At 46.6% G+C, this 22,060-nt stretch overlaps 1 protein-coding gene across 1 annotated transcript in view; it reads right to left on the bottom strand.

The window, feature by feature from the left end:
• Positions 1-22,060, bottom strand: part of LOC137308149 (cyclic nucleotide-gated channel beta-3-like) — a 194,398-nt gene that overhangs the window by 78,194 nt on the left and 94,144 nt on the right. Inside the window, 3 exon segments of the mRNA XM_067977037.1 lie at positions 8,774-8,871; positions 8,960-9,119; positions 14,320-14,325. Coding sequence (XP_067833138.1) covers positions 8,774-8,871; positions 8,960-9,119; positions 14,320-14,325 — 264 coding nt within the window.

The raw sequence follows: 22,060 nt of genomic DNA, 5'->3' as shown, positions 1-22,060 counted from the left end.
GTGAACAAATTCTGCAGGCAGACAGAAACTTTACAACTGGGCTTCCAAGGCATCATACATGTCCTTCAAACTGTTCTCCAGCAGGGTGGTAGGAGTGATGTGGGCCTGGCCCAAGAGAGGGATGATGGCGAAAGGGGACATGGAAGTGGGGATGCCACTCAGAGCGCTCCCACGTCTCACCCGTTGTCCCTCCTCTCAAACAGTACCCACAATGCTGCCTCCCCTCCAGGTAGCCGAGTCAGCACCTGCACAGGTGAAGGAGGATCAGCCTTTGGAGGGGCCCTCACAGCCTCCAAAACACAGAGGGCATAGGCCCAAAGCATCCAAGCAATCTGGCCATGGACATGAGCAACCTGCCACTACATCTGCTGCACCCACAGGGGATGCACCACGTAGGATCATAGAATAGAATCATAGAAGTTTACAGCACGGAAGAAGACCATTCGGCCCATCGAGTTCACCCCGGCTCTACGCATGAGCAATCCAGCTAGTTCCACTGCCATCCCCCTATTCCCGTATCCCTGCACATTTTTTTGTTTCAAGTACTTATCCAGTTCCTTTTGAAGGCCATGATTGAATCTGCCTCCATCGCCCCCTTGGGCAGTCCATTCCAGATCCTAACCACTCGCTGTTTAAAAATTTTTTTCCTCATATCACCTTTGGTTCTTTTGCCAATCACCTTAAATCTATGTCCTCTGGTTCTTTACCATTCCACCAATGGGAACAGTTTCTCTCTATCCACTCCGTCAAGACCCTTCATGATTTTGAACACCTCTATCAAATCTCCTCTCAACCTTCTCTGTTCCAAGGAGAACAATCCCAGCTTCTCCAGTCTATTCACATAATTTAAGTCCCTCATCCCTGGAATCATTCTAGTAAATCTCCTCTGTCCCCTCTCTAAGGCCTTCACATCCTTCCTCAAGTGCGGTGCCCAGAACTGGACACAATACTCCAGTTGTGGCCGAACTATTTAAAGGTTCATCATGACTTCCTTGCTTTTGTACTCTATGCCTCTATTTATAAAGCCCAGGACCCCATATGCTTTTTCAACTGCTTTCTCAACCTGCTCTGTCACCTTCAATGATTTATGCACATACACCCCCAGATCCCTCTGTTGCTCCACCCCTTTTAGAATTGTACCCTCTAGTTTATATTGCCTCTCCTCATTTTTCCTACCAAAATGCATCACCTCGCATTTTTCCGCGTTAAACCTCATCTGCTACGTGTCCACCCATGCCACCAGAGTGTCTATAATCCTCTTGAAGTCTATCGCTATCGTCCTCACTGTTCACTACCCTTCGGTAAGAAGGGGAGTGAAGCAATAGGAAGAGAACGGCTAAGGATTTGTGATCACGAAGGGTATGCACAAGGGTGTCTGACAGACTGTCATGTTCTTCATTTATATTTGGTTTCTGTTAAAGCCATATTAAATGTCATCATTCTCACCACTACTGCCACGTCTTGCCCATTCTTGTCTGCCTTTTGTGACAGCGCCCTTTCATGTGCTTCACCATGAAGGGCGACACTTGATGTCATCCAGTGTGTCGCTTTACAGTGGGTGTATGTGTATTTGCAGGACTGTTTTGTGCCGGGGTGGGGGAGGTGGGGAGGAGGCTGGTGTTGGCGCTGGCCTTTCCAGGTAGCGTGAGGACTGGACTCTTCTCACTTTCTTATCTTACGAGAACCATTCACATATGAGTGACTCCCTGGCCTCACGAGCAGCCAGGTGATCCGCTGCTTTGCCCATGGGTTCGTCCTCCTCCTCCTGCTGCTCCTGCTCCTCCTCAATGTGGATGGCAAATGTGGATGAGGGCATGGGGCCTCCTCAACCAGTACCTCTCTTTGTTGCACATGTTGTGCAGGACATAAGGGGACCCACTCTCGCTGGTGCGTATTGAAGCGCTCCCCCAGAATGATCGAGGCACTGAAATCGCATCTTGAGCAGCCCTATCGCATGTTCAATTATAGACCTGGTGACGATGTGGCTGTCGTTGTATCAACGCTGTTGCTCACTGGGGTTCCTCAGAGGTGTCATGAGCCACGTGTGCAGGGGATATTCCTTGTCCCTGAGGAACCAGCCCTCAAGGGTGTTCGGTGCATGGAAGAGGGGTGGGATGTTGGATTCCCTCAGAATGAACGAATCGTGGCAGCTGCAAGGGAATCTGGCACACATGTGAAGAAATCTTTTGAGGTGGTCACAAACAAGCTGAGCGTTGATGGAGTGATACCCCTTTTTGTTGATGAACAGTTCTGGCTCGTGTGAAGGTGCTCAGATTGCTATATGGGTGCAATTGATTGCACCCTGTACACGTGGAAAGCCAGCACAGAGAGGAATCCCACTGCCCTCTCCGGCTGGCTGAGGTCGTCCATGGGGAAGTTGACATATTGTGAGGCCATGCGAACCAAGCCATCAGTCACCTGCCTTATGCACTTGTGTGCAGATGACCGAGCGACCCCAGCGATGTCACCGGTGGCACCCTGGAATGATCCGGAGGCAAAGAAGTTGTGGGCAGTGGTCACTTTAACAGTGATGGGTAATGAGATGCCGCCGGGCCCAGCCGGGAGCAGCTCGGCGTGAAGGAGGCTGCAGATGTCTGCGACCACCTGGTGACTCACTCTCAGTCTCCGTATGTACTGCTCCTCAGAGAGGTCCAGGAAGCTGAACCTCGGTCTGTAGACCCTCTGACAAGGGTAGAGCCTCCTGCGACATCGCTCCCTCTGTTGTTCCCCTCTGTACTCTTGTGCAGGTACCTGTGGTACAGCACTGTGTTGTGGAGCTGCAAGTGGCAGAAGTGCTTGCCGTGCCTGGTGAGGATAATGATATTGCTTGTCCTCGGATGTAGTGATGAATGCAGCCATCGCGCCCCCCCCATCCTGATGGTATCAGTTTGAGGGGGTCCGAAAAGTTGGTAAATATGTGTAAACAGAACAACTCTGAGTGTGAACCAAGAATTTTTAGTCTGAACACAAAGGTGTCCCAGCCAAAAGTTTGTCTGAGAGAACTGAGTGCCCTGCTGCAATAACTCACCTTTTATCCCCATCTGTCAAACAGGCATTTAAATGTCCAGTTGGCTGTCGGCTGAAACACGACTCCTTCACCATGGTGTGTTTCGCACAGCTCGGGAAACACGCTGAGGCAGCGTTGAAATCGCTTGCCTTCACTCTTAATTAGATTCATGTACATTTCAAGTACTTGAATTGCTTGTTTAAATCTCATCCCACCGGCGGGACTTCTGGGTTTGGGAATGGCGCGTGCACCCAGATGACTCTGGGCCGTGTGCGTTCTTAGCCGTGTTGGAGCTGGGATTTCTGCCTGCTCCTGGAAATCGCGATTTTATTCACTACCCCACCCTCAATGCAGCTGCAGTTCCATTTTAAAATCGAGCCCCTTATTTTATTCTCTTGTGGACTTTGGCATGCAACAATGGGTTGGTTACCTGAGACCACTGAAACTGGTTCTTATCTGGGCAAAATAACTCTCTTGTCTGTTATGATTTCACCTAAGAGCAAAAGATGCTTGTTAAAAACCAGTAACACAGGATGCAATGTATAACAGGTTATTTATAATGATTCATTTCAGAGTCTCTTGGCAAAAGCACAGAACCTTTTAGACGCTGAAAAGAAAAAATTACTACCGATGTTACCTGGTCATTTATACTTGCTGTCCAAATTTAACCAACAGTGACAAATGCTACAGTCTAGAGCTGGAGGCTGATGCATATTTCACCAAGGACAGAGACGTTTAATCTGATCATTTTACTCCATGGAGTAACCTAATTTCTCTGGAGTACACTACATTTCTTCACCATTAACAGTAAATGGTGTATTGGTTGCAAACAAAAAGTTATATTTTGTTTTGTTGGTTCTCAACAAAATGATGACTGTCAATGCTTGAAATAGAATACTTTAGGTCCCCGTGACAACACTGAGCAGTATTGGAAGCAGAATAAAGCTCACTCAACTCTGTCCCAATAATGTGACTTGCAGCCAACCTCAGAAGAATAATTCTTAATGTGCATGTATGGTTTTAATACATTTACCACAATAGCCATCTTTCTGGCATCTCTAAGTCATCGCCAATTTCTGTCAAATTATGCGCTTTTTTTTGCTATGGATCCACTCACACATAGAAACTAAGTTGAGATTTCCCAAACTCATTTTATATATGACCGTCATGGTAGGAAACTTTAATCCCAGCAGTCTGGACAGGACTCAAACCCAGGATAATGTGTTAACCAGCTATGCCACATAACTCATTATGTTGCTTGTGTTCCAGTCCAGAGCGCCTGACTTTTAGACAAGGTAGGCAAAACTGAAAAGGGGGGGTGGGTAGCCCTGATAATAAAGGATGAGGTAAAGACAGTAGAGAGAAAGGATCTTAACTCAGAAAATCAGGATGTAGAATCAGTATGGGTGGAACTACAAAATAACAAGGGGCAGAAAACACTGGTGGGAGTAGTTTACAGTCCCCCTAACAATGGTTATAGTGTTGGACAGAGTATTAATTAGAAAATTAGAGGAACATGTAACAAGGATAAGGCAATAATTATGGGGGACTTTAATCTTCATATAGACTGGCCAAACCAAACTGACAAAAGTAGTTTTGGAGAATGAGTTCATGGAATGCATTCAAGACAGTTTTCTAGAACAATATGTCGAGGAACTACCTTGGGAACAGGCTATTTTAGATCTAGTATTGCGTAATGAGACAGGATTAATTAGTAATCTTATACTAAAGGATAGCTACATCATTAAATAAATTTAAAACAGAAATAGACAGTTTCCTAGAAGTAAAGGGAATTAGGGGTTACGGGGAGCGGGCAGGAAATTGGACATGAATTTAGATTTGAGGTTAGGATCAGATCAGCCATGATCTTATTGAATGGCGGAGCAGGCTCGAGGGGCCAATTGGCCTACTCCTGCTCCTATTTCTTATGTTCTTATGTTCTTAGGATCTTCTGGGGAAGAGGGATCATAATATGATAGAATTTCATATTGAATTTGAGTGATGTAGTTAAGTCCAAAACTAGGGTCTTAAATTTAAACAAGGCCAATTATGTAGGTATAAGGGGTGAGTTGGCTAAGGTAGATTGGGAAATTAGATTAAAAGATATGATGGTAGATAAGCAATGGAGAACATTTAAAGAAATAATTCATAATTCCCTATGACTATACACACCCTTGAGGAATAAAAACTCCATAGGAAAAGGGATCCAATCATGGCTAACTAGAGAAGTTGAGGATAGTATTAGATTAAAGGAAGCGGCATACAATGTTGCCAAAAAGAGTAGTAAGCCTGAGGATTGGTGGTGGTTGGAGGGGGGGGGGTGTTAGAAATCAGCAAAGAATAACCAAGAAATTGATAAAGAGGTAGAAAATAGAATATGAGAGTAAACTAGCAAGAAATATAAAAACAGATTGTAAAAGCTTCTACAAGTATATAAAAAGGAAGAGATTAGCGAAAGTAAACTTGGATCCCTCAGAGGCAGAGAAAGAAGAAATTATAATGGGGAATAAAGAAATGGCAGAGATGTAAAACAAGTATTTTATATCTGTCTTCACAGTCGAAGACACAAAAAACATACTGGAAATAGTGGGGAACCAAGGGTCTAATGATACAGAGGAAGTTAAAGTAATTAAGATTAGTAAAGAAAAATTAATGGGACTAAAAGCCAACAAATCCCTTTGGCCTGATGGCCTACATCCTAGGGTTTTAAAAGAGGTGGCTGCAGAGATAGTGGATGCATTGGTTTTGATTTTCCAGCATTCCCTAGATTCTAGAACGGTCCCAGTGGATTGGAAGGTAGCAAATGTAACCCCGCTATTCAAGAAAGGAGGGAGAGAGAAAACAAGGAACTGTAGACCAGTTAGCCTGACGTCAATAGTAGGGAAAATGCTAGAATCTCCTATTAAGGACGTAGTAACAGGGCACTTAGCAAATCATAATATGATTAAGCAGAGTCAACATGGTTTTATGAAAGGGAAATTGTGTTTGACAAATTTATTAGAGCTTTTTGAGGGTGTAACCAGCAAGGTAAATAAAGGGGAACCAGTGCATGTCGTATATTTGGATTTTCAAAAGGGATTCAAGAAGGTGCCACAAGAGCTTGTTACACAGGATTAGTGCTCATGGAATTGGGGGTAATATATTAGTATGGATTGAGGATTGATTAACAGCCAGAAAACAGAGAGTAGAGATAAATGGTCATTTTTGGGTTGGCAGGTTGTAACTAGTGGGGTGCTGCAGGGATTGGTGCTTGGGCCTCAGCTATTTACAATCTATATTAATGACTTCGATGAAGGGACCAAGTGTAATGTATCCAAGTTTGCTAACAATGCAAAGCTAGGTGGGAAAGTAAGTTGTGAGAAGGACTCAAAGGGTCTGCAAAGGAATATCGACAGGTTAAGTGAGTGGGCAAGAAGGTGGTAGATGGAGTATAATGTGGGGAAATGTGAGGTTATTCACTTTGGTAGGAAAAATAGAAAAACAGAATACTTTTTAAATGGTGAGAAACTATTAAATGTTGGAGTTCAGAGGGATTTGGGTGTCCTTGTACATGAAACACAAAAAGTTAACATGGAGGTACAGCAAACAATTAGAAAGGCAAATGGTATGTTGGTCTTTATTGCAAGGGGGTTGGACTACAGGAGTAAGGAAGTCTTGCTGCAATTGTACAGGGCTTTGGCGAGACCATACCTGGAGAACTGTGTATAGTTTTGGTCTCCTTATCTAAGGAGGGATATACTTGCCTTACAGGCAGTGCAACGAAGGTTCACTAGATTGATTCTTGGGATGAGAGGGTTGTCCTTTGAGGAGAGATTGAGTAGAATGGGCCTATACTTTCTGGAGTTTAGAAGAATGAGAGGTGCTCTCATTGAAACATATAAGATTCTGAGAGGGCTTGTCAGGGTAGATGCTGAGAGAGTCTAGAACTAGGGGACATAGTCTCAGGATAAGGGGTCGCACATTTAGGACTGAGATGAGGAGGAATTTCTTCACTCAGAGGGTCGTGAATATTTCGATTTCACTACCCCAGAGGGCTGTGGATGCTCAGTCGTTGAGTATATTCAAGACTGAGATTGATAGATTTTTGGACTCTAAGGGAATCAAGGGATATGGGGATTGGGTGGGAAAGTCAAGTTGAGGCCGAAGATCAGCCATGATCTTATTGAATGACAAAGCATGCTCGAGGGGCTGTATGGCCTATTTCTTATGTTTTTATGTTCTTAAAGGTCATAGTGGAATAGAAAAATAGACAGAGCTAGGCCGGAGCTTCATTAATATATTAAAATGATGAGTGACATCATATCACTTGCTGTGCAATTTTCTGACCATTACACCAGTGCAGTGCCTGCTTATGCAGATCATAATGCCTATAGATTGACCATCTGCAGTTGCTAGCGGATTAGCTGCAAACAGCAGTTAATTTAAAGGGCATATTTAAGTGAACAGTTTTTAGTACATTTATGCACTGATTTTCTAAATTATTTGTTTTTTGTTTCAATTTCCACTTAAGCTTTCATGAGCCTTTGAGGTAACTGTTATCCTGTTGTTTCCTTTTATTTTCAGCTCTATCTGTGCAAAACAGGCCTTTTTATCTTAATACAGGAAGGCCAAGGTCTCGATTTTGACTTGAGAATGTAGCACGGGGAGATAGATGTCTGTCCGGGAGCAGCAACGGGTTGGCTTGGCTGATTTTAACAGCTGGAGCTCATTTGCCAAAATGGCCGGGAAGCAGCTTTCGACTGTTGAAAGTGTGCCAGTTGGAGGCAGCCGCTGGAGAACAAAGGGAATGGTTCCTGGCACTAAGGTAAGTGGACAGGTGGGGGCTGGGGCAGTGGGAGTGGGAGTGGGGGTGGGGAGGAGAGCCACCACTGTTGCCCCGCTCAGTACTCAGGTTAAAATCACAGATCAGGCCCCGATGATGTAATCGGAGCCCAATCTACATATTTAAAGAGGACTGCTCCGGCTTGGGGCGGGTGTTCTTGCTGCCTGCAAAATTGCGGTCGGTCAGATTGGCGTGGGAAAGGAATGGGTAAGTCCCTTGCTCCATTTTAACTGCCCCATGCCTGCTGTAAATCAGGCAGGGTGGAGCAGTTAAAATGGTATGGAGGACTTAACTGGTCCTGGATTATGCCAGGCGGGGAAGTTAAAATCAAGGTCTATGTCCTGAAATTATATAGTGGGATACTTGTGTATGAACATTTAAGGTGTTGTCTGAAATTTCTCTCTCCCACTATTTAAGCAGATGCATTCATATGGATTAACACCTCCACTAAAATAACAGGGATGAATTTCTGATGAATGTATTAGTATGTTTAAATAAATGAGAGTCCATGTTTTTAAGAAAAATATATTGTAGCCTCATACTTTTGAGTTGATGTAACATTAGCTCTGAGACAACACATATTGTTTATGGCCGCCTCACGAATAGAGAAATAGTGTGAAACATTGTTAGCTATAATAAATTCTGTTGTATACACAGGCTGATTTTTAGCAGACTGGTTAACATGTTTGCATCAAATTTCCATGTATTCTATTATTTTGAATGAGTTAATAAATTAAAATAGCACAGGTAAGAAGACAATATAAACATGTGGCACAGTGCCCTAAAAGTAGCACACAGAGGAATTTCAAAGCATTCTTTCAATAGTGTACTTTCAGTTTAAAAGCTGCATCTAGTGACTCATCGGAACTTTTTGCAGTACGATTCCCACAGTTAATAGTATAGACAGAATCCAGTCAACTAAAGGCAAGCTAAAATATACATACCTTAAACAGGTCAACTTTGCTGACTATTGTATAGTTTTCATCAATAGCAATGGCCAGCTGCATCTTTGTTGGCATTTCTTCCAATAACTCAGATGCATCTGAAAGAAATAAAGGTTTTTTTTAAATGTAAAAGATGTAAGAGAAACTTCTGAAATAGGAAGCACAGTGTGGGCCCAGCTTACATACCAAGCAGGCCCTGTGATTCCCATGTGTATTCATACCACGTACGCACACGATTTTGCACGTATCTTGAAACTGAATATGCATTCATGTACGTCATTGTATTGTCCATGGAGGTTTGGTAATAATTCTGCCCTGCAGCGGCTGCCCCAATAATATCACGCATCTGAAAATGAGGAACAAGATACACCGATCAGACATTTTCATTAAGTGCTGCAGTAAGCTTGCTTTATCCTCTACTGTCAAACTGTTACATGTGCTCTTCATTTTCAGATCTTGGAGACTACCCAACCAAGAGTTATTAATTTATGGGCCCGAGGTGAGTTAACTAAGATTGCATGTTGGTCGAGGAAATCCTGTCTTTTAGACCAACTGGTTTTGCAAGTTTTCAGCTCACACACAATGGGGGTAATTTTGACTTTGGGCAATTTGTAAAATGGGCGATATCAGATCAGCTGCCAATTATACATCTCTCCCGATTTTCATTTCCTACTTACTTATCAAACCCTTCATAATTTTGAAAACCTCTATCAGATCTCCCCTTAACCTTCTCTGTTCTAGTGAAAAGTAATTCTAGTTTCTTCTCATAACTAAAACCTGTCATTCCTGGTATAATTTTAGTAAATCTCTTCTGTATTCTCTCCATGGCCGTGGCAACTCTCTTACAGTAGATCACCCAAAACTGGACACAATAGAACATACCAACCAATAAGTATATTTGTTAGTAGTCTCAGAAGAACAGAATGGTTGGATGAGTAAACTCAGTTGTGGCACACAATCACCAATGTTGCCTACTGCTCCAGTCATTCTACATGTCTTAGTTGATGGGGCGTGGTTTATCAGTGCACATTGACTTAGGATATGCAGCAGAATTTTGCTGAACTGGCGTTGCTGAATAATTCGCTGTAATTATTGTGCTAAGTGGGATAGACTGAGGGCAGATCCAGCAGCCAAAAAATGGGCATTCATGAGGCGTTTTGGGCCATCAACAGCAGCAGAATTGTATACTATCACAATCTGTAACCTCGTGGTCTGGCACATTCCTCTCTTCTCCATCACCTTTAAAGCTGATTCAATGGAAAATGTAGAAGGGCATGCCAGGAACAGCACTGGACATATCTTCGATTGAAGTTCTAATTTACTTACTCACAGGGCTGCCTGCATACTGAACACACAAAAAAAGCAGGCTATAGACATAAGCAAGCAGCCATACGCTTATTTCACGTGGGCGGGCTGCTCACCCACTTAGAGGCCAACCTGAAGATTGCATCAGGCGGGTCTTGGACGTTAATGGGATGGCCGAGGTGCACCCACCCACACACCCCCCCCCCCCCCCCCCCCCGATGACCACATTTTCAATTGCTGGTTGCCCATTTCTCAGGCAAAAAAAAGGCAGCCACCAGTTGAAAATTGCCCCCTATAGGTCCTGACAACATCCTCGCTATAGTACTGAAGGCCTGCGAACTAGAATAGCTAAGCTATGCAGCTATGATGACTAACATTTCCTCATCAATATGGAAAATCGCTCATCCACAAAAAGCAGGACAAATCTAACCCAGCCAATACCAGCCTTCTCCCAATCATCAGCAAAGTGATGGAAGGAATCATCAACAGTGCCATCAAACAACACCTACTCCTGCTTGCTGCTGCTCAGTTTGCGTTCTGTCAGAAGCACTTGCATCCCAATCTCATCACAGCCTTGATCCAGAAATGGACACAAGAGCTAAATGCCAGAGGAGAGGTGAGAATAGAGCCCTCCACATCAAGGCAGTGTTCGAGCCTAAGTCATATAGTCTGATAAAGTGCTTATTCTTCCTTATTTAATTAGTAGGAAAACACAAGAGACTCATTGTCAATTAGAAGGGCTTCTGTTTAACTCTTGGGCAATACTAACGTGACAAAAATGAAGAATTTTGTCTCGTATTATATTATTTGCTTTCCTTTCTTGTTATGGAATGTATGGGGTTAAAACTAGGTTCAATTAAAGAAATGAATCAGTCTGGCTGTTACACATTACTATAAGAACAGGGGCTGTCTGTTGCTGCAATGAAACATAAAAGTGATTGCAATATATTAATGCCTGTTAATATCTATCTGTATCAGTACTGGGGTCCTCCATCACAGATATGAACTTCAAAGAGTACAAGAAGTCACCCTGACTAGCAAACCTCCTTTGTATTTGACATCCTGTAGATGTCTACTAGCCTGATGCAATCATAAATGATATATATTTGATTATCTGTATTTCTGGGTGAACTTCAAGTGAGTTGTAAAGTATGTATTGGCAGGCTTGCCCCACTTCATCAGTCCTTCTAAAGACAGAGACAGAGATAGAGAGAGAGAAAGAGAAGTTGGAGGATGGGGGGTGGGTGGGGGGGTGGGGGTGGGATTATGTGAGTATTCCACTGTCAGGTTGAATTAAAGTGTGAGTTTTTGTGCAGAAGATGTGGCTATTTATTATTTTCTATAGTCTAAAGAGGAATAGCTAGTTTCTATAGAGGGGATTCAACTTCCTCCACCAGGCGGAACAGGAGTGAAGTCCACTTACCACAATGATACCCTATTTTAAAGCCAGGTAGTTGAGGCTGACTTGGCTGGGATCCTCCTAAAATATATCCAAATCAGTGTCCTGTCACTCGGGCTATTTTAAGAACATAAGAAATAGGAGCAGGAGTAGGCCATACGGCCCCTCGAGTCTGCTTCCCCATTCAATAAGATCATGGCTGATTTTAGACCTCATCTCCACTTTCCCACCTGATCCCCATCTCCCTTGATTCCCTTAGAGTCCAAAAATCTATCGATCTCAGTCTTGAATATACTCAAGGACTGAGCATCTACAGCCCTCTGGGGTAGAGAATTCCAAAGATTCACAACCCTCTGACTGAAGAAATTTCTCCTAATTTCAGTCCTAAATGGCCAACCCCTTATCCTGAGATTATGCCCACTAGTTCTTGACTCTCCAGCCAGGGAAAATAGCCTCACAGCATCTACCCTGTCAAGTCCCCTATGTTTCAATGAGATCATAGAAACATAGAAACATAGAAAATAGGAGCAGGAGTAGGCCATTTGACCCTTCGAGCCTGCTCCGCCATTCAATATGATTATGGCTGATCCGCTATTTCAATACCATATTCCCGCTCTCTCCCCATACCCCTTGATGCCTTTTGTGTCTGGAAATCTATCTAGCTCCTTCTTAAATATATTCAGTGACTTGGCCTCCACAGCCTTCTGTGGTAGAGAATTCCACAGGTTCACCATCCTCTGAGTGAAGAAATTTCTCCTCATCTCAGTCCCAAATGTCCTACCCCGTATCCTGAGACTGTGACCCCTCGTTCTGGACCCCCCAGCCAGGGGAAACATCGTCCCTGCATCCAGTCGATCTAGCCCTGTCAAAAATTTATATGCTTCAATGAGATCCTCTCTCATTCTTCTAAACTCGAGTGAATATAGGCCGAGTCGACCCAATCTTTCCTCATACGACAGTCCTGCCATCCCAGGAATCAGTCTGGTGAACCTTTGCTGCACTCCCTCTATGGCAAGTATATCCTTTCTTGGGTAAGGCAACCAAAACTGCACACAATACTCCAGGTGTGGTCTCACCAAGGCCCTGTATAACTGTAGTAAGACATCCTTGCTCCTGTACTCTCATCCTCTTGCAATGAAGATCAACATACCATTTGCTAAACATGAGATCACCTCTCATTCTTCTATATTCCGGAGAGTATAGGCCTATTCTACTCAATCTCTCCTCACAGGACAAACCTCTCATCCCAAAAATCAATCTAGTGAATCTTTGTTGCACTGCCTCTAAGGCAAGTGTATCCTTCCTTAGATAAGGAGACCAAAACTGTACATAGCACTCCAGGTGTGGTCTCACTAAAGCGCTGTACAATTGCAGCAAGACTTCCTTACTTTTGTACTCCAACCACCTTGCAATAAAGGCTAACCATACCATTTGCCTTCCTAACTCATTACTGTACCTGTATGTTAACTTTCTGTGTTTTGTGTATAAGGACACCATTCTGTTTTTCTATTTTTCCTACCAAAGTGAATAACCTCACATTTTCCCACATTATATTCCATTTGCCACCTTCTTGCCCATTCACTTAACTTGTCTATATCCCTTTGCAGATTTTTTGTGTCCTCCTCACAGATTACTTTCCCACCTAACTTTGTATTGTCATCAAATTTGGATACATTACACTCTGTCCCTTCATTTATGCCATTAATATAGATTGTAAATAGCTGAGACCCAAGCACTGATCTTGCAGCACCCCACTAGTTACAGCCTGCCAACATGAAAATGACCCGTTTATTCCTACTCTTTATCCATACTAATATATTACTCCCAACCCCATGAGCCCTCATCTTGTGTAACAACATTTCGTGTGGCACCTTATCGAATGCCTTTTGAAAATCCAAATATACTCTATCCACTGGTTCCCCTTTATCTACCCTGTTAGTCACATCCTCAAAAAACTCCAGTAGATTTGTCAAACACTATTTCCCTTTCATAAAACCATGCTGACTCTGCCTAATCACATTATGATTTTTTAAGTGCCCAATTACCAAGTCTTTCATAAGAGATTCCAGCATTTTCTCGATTACTGATGTCAGGCTAACTGGCCTGTAGTTCCCTGTTTTCTCTCTCCCTCCTTTCTTGAATAGCGAGGTTACATTTTCTACCTTCCAATCCACTGGGACCATTCTAGAATCTAGGGAGTTCTGGAAGATCAAAACCAATGCATCCACTAGCGCTGCAGCCACCTTTGTTTAGGACCCTGGGATATAGGTCATCAGGTCCAGGGGATTTGTCGGCTTTTAGTCCCATTAATTTCTCCAGTACTTTTTCTTTACTATTGTTAATTACTTTATGTTCCTCACTTGGTTCCCCAATATTTCTGATATGATTTTTGTGCCTTCCACTGTGAAGACAGATACAAAATATTTGTTTAACGTCTCTGCCATTTCCTTATTCCCTATTATAATTTCTCCTGTCACAGCCTCTAAGGGACCCACGTTTACTTTTGCTACTTTCTTCCTTTTTACATACTTGTAGACGCTCTTACAATCCGTTTTTATATTTCTTGCTAGTTTACTCTCATATTCTATTTTCTCCCTCTATCTAAAACTTTCCCAATCATCAGGCTTACTACTCTTCTTGACAACATTATAAGCCTCTTCTTTTAATCTAATACTATCCATAACTTCTTTAGTTAGCCACGGATGGATCCCTTTTCCCATGGAGTTTTTATTCCTCAAGGGAATCTATACTTGTTGAGAATTATGACATTTTTTTAAATGTTCGCCATTGCTTATCTACCATCATAGTCTTTAATCTAATTTCTCAATCAACCTTAGCCAACTCGCCCCTCAAACCCATGTAAGTGGCTTTGTTTAAGTTTAAGACTCTAGTTTCGGACTTAAGTATGTCACTCTCAAACTCAATGTGAAATTCTATTGTATTATGATCATTTCTCCCCAGAGGATCCCTTACTACGAGATTACTAATTAACCCTGTCTCATTACACAAGACAAGATCTAAAATAGCCTGTTCCCTGGTTGGTTCCACAACGTATTGTTCGAGGAAACTGTGTCGAATGCGGTCCATGAATTTGTCCTCCAAACTATTTTTGCCAATTTGATTTGCCCAGTCTATATGAAGATTGAAGTCCCCCACAATTATTGCATTACCCTTGTCACAAGCTCCTCTTATTTCTTGATTAACACTCTGTCCAACAGTATAAATACTGTGTGGGGCCTCTTAACCATTCCCATCAGTGTTTGCTGCCCCTTGTTATTTCTTATCTCCACCCATACTGATTCTATTTTCTGATCTTCCGAGTCAAGATCCTTTCTCACTACTGCCTTTATCTCACCCTTTATTATCAAGGCTACCCCCCACCCCCACCCCGCCTTTTCCATTTTGTCTGTCTTTTCAAATAGTCAAGTACCCTGGAATATTTATTTCCCGACCTTGGTCACCTTGCAACCCAGGGCTCGATTTTGTGTTGGGGGCGGGGGGGTGAGGGGGTAAAGAAAATTGTGTTTTTCAGGAACGGGCAGAAATCCCAGCTCCAAAACGCAGAAGAACATGCACAACCAAGAGTTATCTGGGTGCGCGCACCATTCTGGAACCCAGAAGTCCCGCCTGTAATTAAAGCCAGCGGGATTTAAAGCAGCAATTGAAATATTTAAACTAGTTTAAAAAAATCCAAAAATGCAATTAATAATGAAAGCAAGCGATTTCAACGCTGCCTTAACGTGTTTCCTGTGCTATGTGAAACACACTATTTAAATGCCTGTTTGACAGATGGGGATACAAGGTGAGTTATTGCAACAGGGCACCCAGTTCTCTCTGACAAACTTTTGGCTGGGAGATCTTTGGGTTTAGACTGAAAATTCTTGGTTTCCACTCAGAATTGTTCTGTCTACACATATTTACCAACTTTTCAAACCCCCTCAAGCTGACACCATCAGGATGGGGGATGCGAGGGCTGCATTCACCAGTACATCCGAGGAGGAGGCACATCACTATCCTCGCCAGGCACAGTGTGCACTTCCGCCACCTGTAGCTCCACAACACAGTGCTGACCCACAAGCACCTGCACAACAGCACAGAGGGGAACAACAGAGGCAGCAACGTCATAGGTGGGACTACCCTCGTCAGAGGGACTACAAACCGAGGCTCAGCCACCTGGACCGCTCTGAGGTGCAGTGTATACAGAGGCTGAGAGTGAGTCACCAGGTGGTCGCAGACATCTTCAGCCTCCTTCATGCCGAGCTGCTCCCGGCTGGGCCTCGCGGCATCTCATTACCCGTTGCTGCTAAAGTCACCACTGCCCTCAACTTCTTTGCCTCCGGATCATTCTAGTCTGCCACCGGGAACATTGCCGGGGTCTCTCAGTCATCTGCACATAAGTGCATAAGGCAGGTGGTTGATGGCTTGTTTCGCAGGGCCTCGCAATATGTCAACTTTCCCATGGACGACCTCAGCCAGACAGAGAGGGCAGTGGGATTCTGTGGCTGGCTTCCCACGTGTACAGGGTGCAATTAATTGCACGTATATAGCAATCCGAGCACCTCCACACGAGCCAGGACTGTTCATCAACAGAAAGGGTTATCACTCCATCAACACTCAGTTCATTTGTGACCACCACAAAAGATTCCTTCATGTGTGCACCAGATTCCCAGGCAGCTGCCACGATTCGTTCATTCTGAGGGAATCCAACATCCTGGGCCTCTTCCACGCACCAAACGCCCTTAAGGGCTGGTTCCTTGGGGACAAGGGGTACCCTCTGCACAAGTGGTTGATGAGACTTCTGATGGACCCCATCAGACAGAGTGGGTCGAATTATAGTAACGTGTTGTGTCCTGCACAACATGGCACGACAGAGAGGGGTACCGGTTGATGAGGCCCCATGCCCTCATCCATCATCCACATCTGCCATCCACATTGAGGAGGAGCAGGAGGAGCAGGAGGAACCCATGGGCAGAGCAGCGCCAACACCAGCCGCCACCTCCCCCCTTCCAGGCACGAAACAGTCCTACAACTACACATACACCCACAGTAAAGTGACCCACTTGGTGGCATCAAGGTGAAGCGCATGAAAGGGCCCTATCACAAAAGCCAGTCAAGAATGGGCAAGACGTGGCAGTAGTGGTGAGAATGATAACATTTAATGTGACTTTAACAAGAAACAAATATAAATGGAAAGCATGTCAGTCTGTCAGACACCCTTGTGCATACCCTTCGTGATCACAAATCCTTAGCCTTTCTCTTCCTACTGCTTCTACGTGGTGCATCCCCTATGTCTGCAGCAGAGGTGACAGGTTGCTCATATCCGTGGCTGGACTGCTCAGATGCTTTTGGCCTATGCCCTCTGGGTTTTGGAGCCCGTGAGAGCCCCTCCAAAGACTGCTCCACCTGCACCCGTGCAGGGGTGGACTCAGCCATCTGGAGAGGAGGCAGCATTGTGTGTACTGGTTGAGAGGGGGGCAACGGGTGAGACATGGGAGCGCTTTGAGTGGCGTCCCCACTTCCAGGTCCCCTTTCGCTATCATCTCTCTCCTGGACCAGGCCCACATCTCTCCTACCACCCTGCTGGAGAACAGTTTCGAGGACATGTGTGATGCCTTGTTAGGCCTGTTTAAGGCGGCACAATGTTGTTCACCCTGAGTCCGCACAGCCCTTGTCAGGGCCTGAATGGACTCATTTGTGAGCTGTGCTTGAAGCTCAATGGAGGCTAGCCTTCTCTCCATCGCAGACATTCCCACACTTACCTGCAACACTATCTCAGACAGTTCCTCATGTCCCTGTGACACTATCTCAGAGATTCCCTCACGTCCCTGTGACACTATTGCAGAGATTCCCTCACGTCCCTGTGACACTATCTGAGCTTCCCTCATGTACTTGTGCCACCATTCCATAATGCAGGAGTTGGACTCCTCCATCCTCTGCGCTATTGTGAAGAGTGTGCGTGGCACCTGTAGCAGTATCTCGTAAATGTGCTGCTGTCCCTCGTTCATTCTCCTTTTAAAGGATGGCACCCGGGGTTCAGCATCTGCGTCCAGCTGAGCAGATCCTGGAGAGGAGTGCCCCCACCAATGCAGACTCTCCACAGCTGCCCCTGCCACCAGTGTCTGCTCGTGCTCACTTGTGTCTGGTGACTCACCAGGTGCCAACCCAACTAACTGACTACTAGGACCCACCGAAGTGTGAGTATCTGCGCTGGTGGATGGCTCGCTAAGATATGACGGTGCACCCTCAGAGGCCGGGAGCTCCTCCGAGGAATCGCTCTCTCCTGTCACTGCGGTCGTTGAAGGCCTGAAAGAGAATAGAAGGCAATGTTAAGCGTCATCACAGATATATCATGTTGCGATGAGCATACTTTTGTGTTCAACATGCCAAGCACCATTAACATCAATTCACGTTATGTGTGGTGAATGTTGAAGTTGTGTCACCAGACGTTTGTGGAGTGCCAGTCTTGGCATCCCTGACAGACAGGCACTCGAGGGTGCGGCTGATCTCCAGGGCCTCCTCCTCCACCTCTTTGAGGACCACTATTTGTTGTGGCCCCCCTCCAGTCCTCGCCCTCTCGTGTGCATTTTGCATTCTCTTCTCCTAGAAGGGGAGAAAGTACAGACGTGTGAGTCAGTGATGATGAAGTGGCCAACTGACGAATGCATTGCTTTGGGTGAGGCTGACTGTGAAAGAGGTGCATCAGAGAGTGAGTATGAGACAGAGACATTACATTGGATCAGGATTGGGGTGAGTGGTAGTGGTGGGGTCACAAATGGGGATGTGAGAAAGTGCTCAGGAAGTGAAGGTAAGTTGAGGATGAGCCTTAAGTGGGTGTGAGGAGTGATGTGTTGGAGTAGTCTAGGCAGTGCAGAATGAGTTGGGGGGTGGGGGTGGGGTGGGAGGTGATGTGCACCACGGAATGCAGGAGAACCAGTAAGTGTACTCACTTTTACTGACCTAGTTAGGTCATTGAAATGCTTCCTGCACTGGACCCAAGTGCGGGATATGTTGCTGCTGCTGGTGACCTCCTTTGCCACCTTCAATCAGGCCTTCTTGGTGGCAGAGGCAGGGCACTTGCTTCCATCCGCGGGGTAAAATAGTTCCCTTCTCCTCCTCACCCCAGCCAGTAGCAGCTGAAGTGAAGCATCACTGAATCTTGGAACAGCCTTGCCCCTGTGCTGCTCCATTGGGTCTTCTGGCTTTTTGCTCCAGCAAAATCCATTGTAGCAATGGCCCTTTAAATCTAGATGCTCCAGCTGACAGCCTGTCATGCAGGTGCCCAGTCCACCCACTGTGCAGCTTTCGGATGGCAAACCCGGAAATAAGATTAATGGCCACCAATTGAGTCATGATCGCTTGGAGAACGTAAGTTTTTATTATTCGGGTTTGCCGCGCCCCCATTGATACCCCCCCACCACCCCCTGCTGCCTTCCCGCTGCCCTTTTAAAATCGAGCCCCATGTCTTAGTAACGGCTACTAGGTCAAACCTATTTATCTCTATTTGTGCCATTAATTTGTCTTTCTTGTTACGAATGCTTCGTGCATTCAGATAAAGTGCCTTTAATTTTAACTTTTTACTATTTTTCCCTGATTTGACCTTATTCACTGATGCACGATTACCGTTAAACTCTCTGTCCCTTCCTGACACACTCTGCTTATCTTCACCCAAATCGCTACACTGCTGTATAGCCTTGGCTGTTATCTTTAGATCTATAAATTTACCCTTACCTGAACACCACACCTCCCACCACCCCACCCCCTACATTTTAGTTTAAAGCCCTATCTAATGCCCTAGTTATTCAATTCACCAGGACACTGGTCCCAGCCCAGTTTAAGTGGAGCCCGTCCCAACAGATCAGCTCCCTCTTTCCCCAATACTAGTGCCAGTGCCCCGTGAATCGAAGCCCCTGCTTCCCACATCACTCTTTCAGCCACACATTTAACTCTCTGATCTGTTTGTCCCTGTGCCAATTTGCACATGGCCAAGGTAGTATTCCAGAGATTATTACCTTTGAGGTTCTGCTTATTAATTTAGCTCCTACTTCCTCAAACTCCCTTAACAGAACCTCATTACTAGTTCTACCTATGTCGTTGGTTCCTACATGGACCACAACAACTGGATCATCCCCCTCCTGTTTCAAGTTTTTCTCCAGCCGCGAGAAGATATCCTTAACCCTGACACCGGGTAGGCAACACAACCTTTGGGAATCCTGGTCACGGCTGCAGAGAACAGTATCCATCCCCCTGACTATACTATCCCCTACCACTACCACATTCCTTTTTACTCCCCCCACTTGAATGGCCTCCTTTACCATGGTGCCGTGGTCAATTTGCCCATCCTCCCTGCAGTCTTTTTTTCTCATCCACACAGGTAGCAAGTACCTCGTACCTGTTTGACAAGGTCAAAGGCAGAGGCTCCTCCATCAATACATCCTGGGTCCCCATACCTGCCTGACTCGCAGTCACATCGTCCTGTCCCTGGCCACTGACCAAATCTAAACCACTACCTAACCTAAGCAGTATGACTGCCTCCTGTATCAAAGTGTCCAGATAACTCTCCCCCTCCCTGATGCGTTGCAATGTCTGCACCTCGGACTCCAGCTCAACAACTCTGAGCCGAAGTTCCTCGAGTTGTAGACACTTACTGCAGATGTGTTTGGTCGGGATCTCGCTGCTCTCCACAAACTCCCACATGCTGCAGTTACGACACACCACCTGCCCTGCCATCCCTATCTAACCTTGTTTTATATATTTAGTTAGTTAAAGTTTTTATTCACTCAATATCTTTAGTTTTATTAACTAATTAGTTTATCTACTTTAAGCTATTAATTTAGTAAAGTACTATTGAAAGTTTCCCAGCTCTTAGTTTAACCCACTGCCCTAATGTAGAGAGCAAAATAAAACAATAATACTTACCAACCAATCACCTACCTGCTGTCCTGTGACATCACTTTCGGTCTTCTTTTGATTTCCCCGGTCCGCCCCTGTCACTCTCCGCTCGCTACTCACACCCGGTCCGCTCCTGTCACTCTCCGCTCGCTACTCACACCCGGTCCGCCCCTGTCACTCTCCGCTCGCTACTCACACCCGGTCCGCTCCTGTCGCTCTCCGCTCGCTACTCACACCCGGTCCGCCCCTGTCACTCTCCGCTCGCTACTCACACCCGGTCCGCCCCTGTCACTCTCCGCTCGCTACTCACACCCGGTCCGCCCCTGTCACTCTCCGCTCGCTACTCACACCCGGTCCGCACCTGTCACTCTCCGCTCGCTACTCACACCCGGTCCGCCCCTGTCACTCTCCGCTCGCTACTCACACCCGGTCCGCCCCTGTCACTCTCCGCTCGCTACTCACACCCGGTCCGCCCCTGTCACTCTCCGCTCGCTACTCACACCCGGTCCGCCCCTGTCACTCTCCGCTCGCTACTCACACCCGGTCCGCTCCTGTCCCTCTCCGCTCGCTACTCACACCCGGTCCGCCCCTGTCACTCTCCGCTCGCTACTCACACCCGGTCCGCTCCTGTCGCTCTCCGCTCGCTACTCACACCCGGTCCGCCCCTGTCACTCTCCGCTCGCTACTCACACCCGGTCCGCCCCTGTCACTCTCCGCTCGCTACTCACACCCGGTCCGCCCCTGTCACTCTCCGCTCGCTACTCACACCCGGTCCGCTCCTGTCCCTCTCCGCTCGCTACTCACACCCGGTCCGCCCCTGTCACTCTCCGCTCGCTACTCACACCCGGTCCGCTCCTGTCGCTCTCCGCTCGCTACTCACACCCGGTCCGCCCCTGTCACTCTCCGCTCGCTACTCACACCCGGTCCGCCCCTGTCACTCTCCGCTCGCTACTCACACCCGGTCCGCCCCTGTCACTCTCCGCTCGCTACTCACACCCGGTCCGCACCTGTCACTCTCCGCTCGCTACTCACACCCGGTCCGCCCCTGTCACTCTCCGCTCGCTACTCACACCCGGTCCGCCCCTGTCACTCTCCGCTCGCTACTCACACCCGGTCCGCCCCTGTCACTCTCCGCTCGCTACTCACACCCGGTCCGCCCCTGTCACTCTCCGCTCGCTACTCACACCCGGTCCGCTCCTGTCGCTCTCCGCTCGCTACTCACACCCGGTCCGCCCCTGTCACTCTCCGCTCGCTACTCACACCCGGTCCGCCCCTGTCACTCTCCGCTCGCTACTCACACCCGGTCCGCCCCTGTCACTCTCCGCTCGCTACTCACACCCGGTCCGCACCTGTCACTCTCCGCTCGCTACTCACACCCGGTCCGCCCCTGTCACTCTCCGCTCGCTACTCACACCCGGTCCGCCCCTGTCACTCTCCGCTCGCTACTCACACCCGGTCCGCCCCTGTCACTCTCCGCTCGCTACTCACACCCGGTCCGCCCCTGTCACTCTCCGCTCGCTACTCACACCCGGTCCGCTCCTGTCCCTCTCCGCTCGCCACTCACACCCGGTCCGCTCCTGTCACTCTCCGCTCGCCACTCACACCCGGTCCGCTCCTGTCACTCTCCGCTCGCCACTCACACCCGGTCCGCTCCTGTCACTCTCCGCTCGCCACTCACACCCGGTCCGCCCCTG

This window comes from Heptranchias perlo, chromosome 3 (assembly GCF_035084215.1).
Source record: "Heptranchias perlo isolate sHepPer1 chromosome 3, sHepPer1.hap1, whole genome shotgun sequence".
Classification (NCBI taxonomy): Eukaryota; Metazoa; Chordata; class Chondrichthyes; order Hexanchiformes; family Hexanchidae; genus Heptranchias; species Heptranchias perlo.
This window is presented reverse-complemented; position numbering and strand designations above follow the sequence as displayed.